Here is an 11,354-nt window from a genome sequence, read left to right on the forward strand (position 1 = left end):
CTCTCTCTCTCTCTCTCTCTCTCTCTCTCTCTCTCTCTCTCTCTCTCTCTCTCTCTCTTAAATAGAAAACAAATTACATTTACTAATGCATCATATTCAAATGAAAGTACTTTGAAATATGGGGTCCCACAGGGATCTGTTTCAGGCCCATTATTGTTCTCCATTTATGGCAATGATTTACCACTTTGCATACGTAATAACTGTGAGTTGTTTGCAGATGACACTACTATTCATTCTAGTCACCATTCCATAAATTATTTATCAAAAACTCTCCAAGAAAGCATTGATGCACTCTTGAATTGGTCAGAGTTAAACCATATGTCTCTTAACCATACAAAAACAAAACTTATGCTCATAACCACAAGACAGAAACGACAAAATATATTATCGAGCATTCCACCTCTTTATATTAAAAATCAAGTATTGGAAGAAGTGTCTCACCATAAAGTCCTTGATGTAAAGATTGATAATAATTTATCATGGCATGATCACATCGTAAGATTGCTTCCCAACAAATATATCAGTTATCAAAAATAAAACATTTCTTGAATCTCCACTCGCGAAAGTTTTTTTTTGTACAATCACATCTTGTCAAATATTGATTATGCATCCACTGTATGGGATTGTGCAAGTGCTAATGTTTTGAAACCTTTAGCCAGTCTTCACAGAAGAGCAGTTAAGCTTATTATGCTAAAAAATCACACTCCTTCAGAATCTGATTATAAAAATTTGCAAGTATTACCATTTCAAAAAAGATTGATGTATAATAAAGGTGTTATAATGCATAAAGTGATGTCAGGATATGCACCGGAGACATTACGTGATAATTTTATTTTGAACTATAACAGACTAAAAATCATAACACCGACTCCACGTATTGACCTTTTCAAATCAAGCCTTCTTTATTCAGATGCGGTCCTATAGAACTCACTGCCTATTTTTCTTAAGCATAAAACAAACACAGACAGCTTCAAAAAAAAGTATATGTCGCACATAATGCAACTAAACATGTGCTGAATGGTTCATCAATTCATTTAAAATGTATGTGCATGTTAAACAAAATTATAATAATATGCAGATCTAAATTAAGTTATGTTAAAAATTGACACTTTTTATCATTGGAAATTGTACTTAAAATGCAGCATGACAATTTGTAAATTTGTATCTGTATATACAGTTATAATGTATTAAGTTTGATGTGATAGTTCTTTGATTATATTGTTTTCTGTTCTTGTTGACCCTATATTAGGGCGAGGGCTGGATGTAAAAAAGCAATATTCTTGCTTATCTATTACCCTCGATAATAAAGATTTTGTCTTGTCTTGTCTTGTCTTGTCTTGTCTCTCTCTCTCTCTCTCTCTCTCTCTCTCTCTCTCTCTCTCTCTCTCTCTCTCTCTTTCTCCTATTATTTTGCATGTATATAAATGATTTGCCCTTGTACCTACAGTCTGAATCTGTTGAGTGTCATATGTTAGCAGATGATACTACCTTACATGCAACAGGGAAAAGCCCTGCACAAATTCAAGACAAATTACTACAGAGCCTAAACGATGTTTCTGAGTGGTGTTCTGCAAATCGTATGCTTATTAATCCAGTAAAAACAAAGTCTATGATAATCAGCACTCGCCAAAAACATCAACTTTCAAAAATGACTCTGAGTCTGTCCCTAAATGAGCACTCCATTGAGCAAGTAGCTGAGCACCGTTTACTGGGACTTACTGTTGATAATAATCTCAAATGGCAGACTCACATCAATGGAATCTGCAAAAAAAATTGCTAAAAACCTGTTTCTTTTGTCAAAGTTACAAAGCATTATTAATCTAGACACAAGAAAACTATTTTACAATGCCCACATAAAACCCCATATTGATTATGCTTCCATAGTATGGGACGGGTGTAGTGAAGTTCACTTGCAGAAGCTGAACTCGCTCCAGCGTAGAGCTGCTAAACTAGTTCTGCCCAGTCCATCTGTTTCTACAAAGGAAAAGATGAAAAGTATTGGGATGTTAAGTTTAAAAAAGCAGCTTTTGTATAATAAATGTTCATTTATGTATAAAGTCGTCTATAAGGACGCCCCAACATATCTTATACAACTCTTCAAATCACCTCCGTCATATTATTCAAACACTCGAAATAACCTTGCCTTGTCAAGGCCCCGCATCGATTTGTTTAAAACTAGTTTTTCTTATTCTGGTGCGTTCCTTTGGAATTCACTACCTGTAAATATCAAGTCATGTCTGTCATTATCTTCTTTCAAAAGACAGCTCCGAAAGCACCTCTCTAACGACTATACGTCGGTGTACAATTTGTGCGAGTGTGTGTGAGGATGTGTAAAAGAGAAAGTGTATAGTATGCTTCCATTAACAAGCACACTTTTGAATTTGTTTATTTTTATTTTGTTATACTTTTCCCTACAAAATTTTGTTTTATTTGATTTATTTTTTTATTTATTTTTTGGATTTTTTTTATTCTTCATATTTAATTTGTTCTTTGTTTCATGTGTGTATTATAGTAGGGACTAGCTGTAAGAAAGGACAATATGGACCTAATGCTATCATCCCTCGGTAATAAAGATTTCGAGTTCGAGTTCCTTTTCTCTCTTTATCTATCGATCTGCCTGTCTGTCTGTAGAAAACTACTGGACAGATCTATCTGAACCTTTACATGCAAATTCTTCGAGATGATATCTGCAAAGTTTTTTTCCTATGCTTCATGTTGTCGATTTTGTTGTTGATGACGTAATATCCCGCTTTTTAAGTTGAGGCGACACTGTAGCGACCGCAATTTTCAATCATAATCGTAGAATTGTTGGTAAGACATGAAGAGAGAGAGAGAGAGAGAGAGAGAGAGAGAGAGAGAGAGAGAGAGAGAGAGAGAGAGAGAGACAGACAGACAGACAGACAGACAGACAGACAGAGACAGAGAGAGACAGAGAGAGAGAGAGAGAGACAGACAGAGAGAAGGAGATTTATTATAGTACATCCTGTACCCACACGAAATTACCCAACAACTTATATGTACATATCTTCAATGTCCTGCTCAACAAAGAACATTCAGTGGGACTAAAACATATGTTCTGATTTGCATTGCAACGTGACGTATATTATAAACACGTGACTGAATCATGCTTCGATAAAAGAGAGTTGACTTAGATTGTTCTCCAGTATCCATTCTGTTTTGGTTGCTCCTCGGTTTACGAGTACAGAAGGTGAATTTTAGTGTATTTTCATTTAATTTTGCTTTTGTGATGACAAGAATTCAAGATTTGCATATGTAGCTAGTCTTTTTCAGTTGTTTGCTTGCATATATTTTTTGTGTAGGGTCTATTTTCCTCTTCTTTTTATCAACTAAAACAATAGTTTATTGAGTTTTAATCACAACCAGAGTTTCATTATAATGTATACTTTTGCTCATGTCTATTAGGAATGAAATAAGTCTGTTTAAACAAGTGATTTCTTCTTCTTCTTCTTCTTGTCTGTTTGTTTGTTTGTTTGTTTGCTTAACGCCCAGCCGACCACGAAGGGCCATAATATCAGGGCGGTGCTGCTTTGACATTTAACGTGCGCCACACACAAGACAGAAGTCGCAGCACAGGCTTCATGTCTCACCCAGTCACATTATTCTGACACCGGACCAACCAGTTCTAGCACTAACCCCATACTGCCAGACGCCAGGCGGAGCAGCCACTAGATTGCCAATTTTAAAGTCTTAGGTATGACCCGGCCGGGGTTCGAACCCACGACCTTCCGATCACAGGGCGGACGCCTTACCACTAGGCCAACCGTGCCGGCTTCTTCTTGTCGATTACACGTTAAAACAAGTGATTTCTTCTTCTTCTTCTTGTCGATTACACTTTAAAACAAGTGATTTCAAACTGCTGCGTCCATTGCTCTTGTTGTTTTCGTAGCTACTTCTGCTATCTTCTTTGTTGTTGGTGATTGTCTTTTTTTCTTGTCTTTTTTCACTCCGTCTTGGTATCTTTACAACCAGATCTTTCTGTTATTCTCAGCTCGTGGAAATAGACGATACAATCCAAGAGTATAGATGGTCATTAATAATGGATAGCAATGTGATGGTAATAGAATCTCTGTCCTTGTGTCTTTTGTGTTTCTGGTTTTAAATTATTTCTCATGCATGTTTTACAATGTCGTAAAATGTTGCCTACACTAAACAACACAACAAATTACCATTATCAATGTGCTTTTAGAGACAACATTATGATGTATTTGAGTTTCATTGTTTCTCTCTCTGAGTCTATTGTGCTCTTAGGGACAACATTATGATGTATTTGAGTTTCATAGTTTCTCTCTCTGCGTCTATTGTGCTCTTAGGGACAACATTGGTATGTCTTTGAGTTTCTGTGTTTATCTCTCTGCGTCTATTGTGCTCTTAGGGACAACATTGGGATATCTTTGTGTTTCTGTGTTTATCTCTCTGCGTCTATTGTGCTCTTAGGGACAACATTGGGATGTCTTTGTGTTTCTGTGTTTATCTCTCTGAGTCTATTGTGCTCTTAGGGACAACATTGGTATGTCTTTGAGTTTCTGTGTTTATCTCTCTGCGTCTATTGTGCTCTTAGGGACAACATTGGGATATCTTTGTGTTTCTGTGTTTATCTCTCTGAGTCTATTGTGCTCTTAGGGACAACATTGGGATGTCTTTGTGTTTCTGTGTTTATCTCTCTGCGTCTATTGTGCTCTTAGGGACAACATTGGGATGTCTTTGTGTTTCTGTGTTTATCTCTCTGAGTCTATTGTGCTCTTAGGGACAACATTGGGATGTCTTTGTGTTTCTGTGTTTATCTCTCTGCGTCTATTGTGCTCTTAGGGACAACATTGGTATGTCTTTGTGTTTCTGTGTTTATCTCTCTGAGTCTATTGTGCTCTTCGAGACAAAACTGTGATGTCATTGTGTTTCTTTGTTTGCCTATGTGCGCCTATTGTGCACGTAGAGACAGCATTGGGTTGTCTTTGTGTTTCTCGATCTTCCTCTCTCTCTCTTTCTCTCTTTCTTTCTCTCTCTCTTTCTCTCTCTCTTTCTCTCTCTCTCTCTCTCTTTCTCTCTCTCTCTCTCTCTCTCTCTCTCTCTCTCTCTCTCTCTGTCTCTCTCTCTCTCTACGTCTATTGAGCTACCCTTAAAGTGAGTCACGGGTGACGCAATATCTACACGAACGCGCTACAGCCAGGTCTTTGCTACACATTCGATCATCCAGAACACTGTATTATTACTCTACTTGTTTAGTTTGTTTTTTTCTCTTAATTTTGTGAGGTAGAGCTCTAGTTGATGAAGATGTGGTTTCTTTTTGTTAGTGTGTTATGTTTTTCTTTTGGTGTTTAATTAGATAATTTATACTGTTTGCTGTGCCTGCGTGCACTCTCATTGTGCGTGTGACTTAATAATAACTTAATAGTGACTTAATTGTGTATTTATGTTTGCTTAAATGCCCTATGGGCCTAAAGCCGAAATAAAACCTTGAAACCTTGATACAGACTAGACGTGACGATGCAAGTGTTGATCCTTGTCGGCCTGTTGGCCACCACCCTGGCCCAGCCCGCTCAGACCACGCAGAAACCCAAAGGCTTCTTCGGACAGATCGGGGACGTCTTCAAAGACACCGCACACGCCTTCGGGGTGAGTTGGATTGCGGAGGGAGGATTGAGAGAGAAGCGGAGGGGTGGGCGTACATGGTTGGATGGATGGGGAGAAAGAAGATGGGTGGGTGGATGGATGGGTGGGTGGGTGGATGGGGAGAAGGCGGGATGGGTGGAAGGATGGGTGGATGGATGGGAAGAAAGAAGGATGGGTGGGTGGATGGATTTAGAGAAAAAGAGATGGGTGGATGGATGGGTAGATTGGAGAGGGAGAAAGAGGGATGGGTGGATGGATGGGTGGGTTCGGAGGGATGAATTGATAAATGGGGAGAAAGAGGGATTTTTTATTTTTTTTTATTTTTTATTCTCTTTATTTATATAGCGCCTTATCCGAAGTTCAAAGCGCTTTATGCCGTGTGAGATGGAATTTTTTACACAATATATCACACATTCACATCGACCAGCATGGGCTGATGGATGGGTGGATGGGGAGAAAGAGGGATGGGTGGGTGGATGGGTGGTGTAGAGTGGATGTATGGGGAGAAAGAGGGATGGGTGGGTGGATAGGTGGTGTAGAGTGGATGTATGGATGGAGGGGGGGGGGGGGGAGAAAGAGGGTTGGGTTGGTGGAGGGTTGGGTTTATATCGGATGGATGAATGGATGTGGAGAAATAGGGATGGTGGGTTTACAGGGTATGGATGGCTGGACAAATTGGTGTATGGACGGACGGATGGACAACGGACGGATGATTAGATGAATGAATAGGTCGAAGAAACGGATAAGGGCATGCGTGGAAAGGTGTGTGTGTGTGCGAGAGGACGATTGGATGGACGAATACAGATGAACGGGCGGATAGGTGATACTTTTTCCCACTGTGACAGATGATCGACATCAACGCTCTTTTAAACTATATTTTACGCAAAATTAAAGTTTGGGTTAATGTTGACGTCACACGATCTGAGTTAAATGTCATATTTTCCTCAAAAATACAAATTCGTCGAGGTTACACGCCTGGTCTCAGTGAATATTACGAATACTGGTCAAAGTTAGAGGATCATGAAAAAAGCGCGAATCAACGAGAGTTTTCAGATGGAAAGAAGCAGAGGGGGGAATAACGTGTAATATTTCCTGTGTGATATATTTATTCATTTGTCATGCGCACAATACAGAGCGCCTTCACAGACTATGTGAAGACCTCCGGTTCCAATCTCCTGCACAGCGTTCTGCCCAACCTGGCTGGTGAACTGCTGTCGGGTAGGTCAACCTCAAATTACGGGTTAATGTTTATCTATCATTTTTTATTGTTTTGTTAATTTAAGTATTTATGTATTTATTTATGTATTTATTTATGTATTTATTTATGTATTTATGCAATTGTGCATTTATCTATTTATTTATTTATTTATAGATATGTGCATTTATTTATGAATTTATGTATGCATTTCTGCATTTATTTATGCATCTATTTATGCATTTATTTATGTATGTACTTATTTATTATTTTTTATTTTTTTTTAAATGTACACGCTTTGTATTTTTTACATGTGTCTCTTCGGTAAGGTAAAGGTCACATAATTGTTTAGGTCACAGAGCAAGATTGACAAATTGATGTATTATTTTTCATTTCAATGAATGTGATGTGTCTTCAACGTTTTGTTTTCTCTCGGCGTAATAAAAAGGTTGATAAAATATTATTCATTACAGTTATAATGACTATTTTCTGATTTAGATCTTGCCTAGATGGTGACTTTTTAGTTTCGTGAATAGATCCATGAAAAGTGTTACTATGTAAGGATTTGGTTGTTTGCTGGTTTGATTAACAGGTTGTTCAGTAAGCAAATAAGGGTCTCATTTCAATTTGTTTTTGTTTTGAAGGAGGGCTCTGGAGTTTGATTAAAACGGCTGCCACCAATAAGAGAGACATAAGCGCGTAAGTAATATTCTCTATCGTTTAAGACCACACGCACGAACACACGAACACACGCACGAACACAAAAACACAGGTCGACTTGAAATAGACTTCGCGAAGTCGACTTCAGCACAATTAATATGAGGCTTGGCAGAGTTATTTACGAACATCGTTTATTGGCCTCCGCTGGCACTAACTGGGCGAAGTCCACTACGCGAAGACTAGTAGGCTTCGCAAGCTGGCCACACGGAGCTTTAGCACTCATGGTTTTACACCCCCGGTATAGGGGTGTGTATAGGTTTCGGTCGATGTGTTTGTTTGTTTGTTACACCCCCGGTATAGGGGTGTGTATAGGTTTCGGTCGATGTGTTTGTTTGTTTGTTACACCCCCGGTATAGGGGTGTGTATAGGTTTCGGTCGATGTGTTTGTGTGTTTGTTACACCCCCGGTATAGGGGTGTGTATAGGTTTCGGTCGATGTGTTTGTTTGTTTGTTTGTGTGTTTGTGTGTTTGTGTTCGCATATAGATCTCAAGAATGAACGGACCGATCGTCACCAAACTTGGTGAACAGGTTCTATGCATTCCTGAGACGGTCCTTACAAAAATTGGGACCAGTCAAACACACGGTTAGGGAGTTATTGGTGGATTAAGATTCTACAAGGACTTATAGAGAAACATATTCATGGTCAAAGGGAAATAACCTTCTCAGTTGGTGGCAGTGAGAATGGGTGCAGTGAGAATGGTTATTTCCCTTTGACCAACGGGGGTGTTTTTCCTACCTCGAAGGAATTTCTTGTTTTTAAAGACTTCGCGAAGAATGTGCAAACTCTTTTTCAGAAAACTCAGTGTTAAAGCTTCGTACGGCCAGCTGAGCTTCGCAAAGCATATACTTCACGTAGTCGACTTCGCCCAGTTAATCTGATGCTTAATGACAAACGACGTCGACTGAACAAACGAAAACTTCTCTTCTTGACCCTGTATTCGAAAGTGACATATGCGACGTCATAAGGGAGAACAAGTAGAGAAGATGTCATAATCCTAAGCATCACGTCACGTAAAACATTGTGCCACAATTAACACACAGGAACTGACAAAGAATTTCGAAAAAGAAGTCTGTCTCGGTGACTTCGACATATCAGCAGTAGAAAATCATTCGTAAGGTCGCCGCTAGGCTGTGCATGTATCGGTGTCGGATCTCATTAAGGACTGACGTTGACTGTGACTTTCATCCTGGCAGCGACCTGCAGCAGCTGCATGACGTCTTCCAGCACATCGTGGAGGAGGCTGAGAAGAGGAGCGAGGGTCTGGGTGTTGCCATTGAGGGGCTTGTCAGCAACCTGGTCAACGACCGTCTCACGCCCGAGGAGTTTGCCAAGCAGGTGCCGAACATCAAGGGTAGGTTGAGTAGGCCTACGTTGAGGTGGGTGGGGGGGGGGGGGGTAAGGGGGTAAGGAGTGGGGTAGGGGATGGGGAAGAGGAGCGAGGGTCTGGGTGTGGCCATTGAAGGGCTGGTCAACAACCTCGTCAACGACCGTCTCACGCCCGAGCAGTTTGCCAAGCATGTGCTTAACATCAAGGTTAGGTTTGCTAAATTACTTAGGCCCTTTGCCTCCAGCATAGGCCATTGGCGACGTTTCTCCATCGCACTTTGCGCTGGGCCGTTCTTTCCGCTTCTGTCCAGCTGTTGCCTTGCCTTGCCTTGCCTCTTCAGTTCTGCCTCTGTGTCACGCCTCCAGCTGTTTCTCGGCCTTCCTCTCTTTCTTTTCCCCTGCGGGTTCCAATAAAGAGCCTGGAGATGTTTTTTCCCTGAGGGTGTGTCCAATCCAGCTCCACTTTCTCCTCAGAATCTGGCTGTCAACGGGCTTTTGGCCCGCCCTGGGGTAGGTTTGATAAGTAGATAGTGGGTACCCTTTTTCGTTGCTGGCGAGAGGGACTGCGTTGGTGGTTGGGAAAAGGAGAGGCGGGGGGGGGGGGGGGGGGGGGGGCGGGCGGGCGGGGGGGGGGGGGGGGGGGGTTGGAGGTGGAAGTGGAAGGGGGAGGGCTTGTCCGCAACCTCCTAAACGGTCTTCTTCTTCTTTTTCTGCGTTCGATGTTTATGGCCGTCATATCGTCAGATCGGTGGCTACTATGAAGCCCGCAGTCTTCAGCAGTTCGGCAGCGGGTCCCCAGAGCTTGGTGCCCAGGCTGGTGTCTTCTGGCCAGTAGTGCTGGCGTGTTGTCTCCAGGTGTGGGCAGGTCTGTAAAATGTGCCCAGAAGTTTGCTCCTCTGAGCCGCACTCACATTGGGCTGTGCGTGTCACGCCGAGAGAATACAAAGCAATGAAATGAAGGAGCGTCTTTCATCCTCGCATTTAAAATGTTTTATTTTTTTTAGTGAACGCCCAGGACATTCTGCACAGGCTGACCGACGGCATCCGACAGGAGGTGACCTCGCTGCTAGGCAACAAGCGCGCCGCCCTTGACCTTAGTGCTCTCACCGACCTTCTCACCACTATTGAGACGGAAGGAAACAAGGTGAGTGATGAGTTTGTGTGTGGGGGTGGGGTGGGGATGGGAGTGTGTTTGGGGGGTTGTGTGAGGGAGGGGGAGGGGGGGGATTGTGAGTGTGTGGTTGTGGACGGGGTGGATGGTAGTGTGTACGTGTTTGTGTATGTGTGGGAATGTTTATGCGTGTGTATGAGAGTGTGTGCGTGTGTGTGTATGTGGAGTTATGTATGAGCACGTTAGTGATTGTGTGTATGATTGTGTGTGTGCAGGTGATCCAGCAGGTGGAAACAGGTCTGAACACTCTGACCTTCTTTGCCAAGAACCCCAGCACTCTCTTTGCGTTGAGTAAGTGTCACTGGAATAATGGGGTGCTCGTCGCTTATTTTTTGACAGACGGACGGACAGACAGACACGCATGCTCGCGCACGTACATACACCCGCACGCAAACGAACACGCACACAATCACACACACACGCGCGCGCGCAGATTGGTGAAGCGCAGATATGTGGGTTTTTCTTCTCAAAAACGTATATCAAAACACACAAAAACAAAAAAGATATGTCCCTTATAGACGATATTGGGAAATAACTGTCAGGTTTTTATGGATTGTGAAAGAGTGCAACCTCTTGCTTTTATTGAGGAAAACTTTCCCACGTGACATATAGCGAGTGGTGTGTCTGAAACTCGTGGACAAGGATCCCGTGTGGAAAGTTTGCCTCAATAAAAGCAAAATGATTCACTCTTCACAACCCATACAGACCCGAGTTATTTCCAGAGTTTGCCTATTACTAATTAGTCTCTAATACCACTTAATCAGACGTTCATCGTCACACCACTATGGTGTATCAAGCCGTTAAACAGTCTACCTGACTTACTAACTAAATAAGGAAGTAACTGTAAGACCCTTGACTAACAATAACGCAGACAGATTGACTAACCCACTGCACAAAGGTAAACTACAAGTTTTTTCTCTCTTTTTTTCAGTCGGGTGAACCATCTTCAGTTGAAAGCAAGAGACAAGAAACGTCAAAAAACTAACTTGACGTGTTGTACATTATTTGAGAGAGAGAGAGAGAGAGAGAGAGAGAGAGAGAGAGAGAGAGAGAGAGAGAGAGAAAGAGAGAGAGAGAGAGAGAGAGAGAGAGAGAGAGAGAGAGAACGTGTGTGTGTGTTCGTGAGCATATATGCATATTCAAACTCATCCTTCGAACTTTGTTCTAAGCATTCAAATCAACAGCCATTCGTCATATGGACCTCTGATGCCCATTAGCTCTATATGCGTGTATTTATTTGTTTGTGTACAGCAAAGGGTGCACACATTTTATTTACCTTCAATTCATACACACACTCACGTACACCATCAAA

At 41.6% G+C, this 11,354-nt stretch overlaps 1 protein-coding gene across 1 annotated transcript; it reads left to right on the top strand.

Moving 5' to 3' along the window:
- The first annotated feature begins 3,085 nt into the window (after positions 1–3,085).
- LOC138945380 (uncharacterized) lies at positions 3,086–11,027 on the top strand. Its single transcript, XM_070316810.1, has 8 exons — positions 3,086–3,208; positions 5,490–5,631; positions 6,762–6,846; positions 7,468–7,522; positions 8,739–8,896; positions 9,876–10,015; positions 10,258–10,333; positions 10,974–11,027. The coding sequence occupies exons 2-8, from the start codon at positions 5,503–5,505 to the stop codon at positions 10,979–10,981; spliced, it is 651 nt and encodes a 216-aa protein (XP_070172911.1). The 5' UTR covers positions 3,086–3,208; positions 5,490–5,502; the 3' UTR covers positions 10,982–11,027.
- The last annotated feature ends 327 nt before the right edge of the window (positions 11,028–11,354 follow it).

Source organism: Littorina saxatilis, linkage group LG13, assembly GCF_037325665.1.
Source record: "Littorina saxatilis isolate snail1 linkage group LG13, US_GU_Lsax_2.0, whole genome shotgun sequence".
In the NCBI taxonomy this organism is placed as follows: Eukaryota; Metazoa; Mollusca; class Gastropoda; order Littorinimorpha; family Littorinidae; genus Littorina; species Littorina saxatilis.

What these genes read in the sequence shown, in the direction of transcription:
- LOC138945380 (XM_070316810.1), top strand. Translation starts at nt 5,503, where the DNA reads ATGCAAGTGTTGATCCTTGTCGGCCTGTTGGCCACCACCCTGGCCCAG. An exon ending in GGCTGGTGAACTGCTGTCGG is followed by an intron (nt 6,847 to 7,467) that starts GTAGGTCAACCT and finishes TTTGTTTTGAAG; the next exon opens with GAGGGCTCTGGAGTTTGATT. An exon ending in GCAGGTGCCGAACATCAAGG is followed by an intron (nt 8,897 to 9,875) that starts GTAGGTTGAGTA and finishes TATTTTTTTTAG; the next exon opens with TGAACGCCCAGGACATTCTG.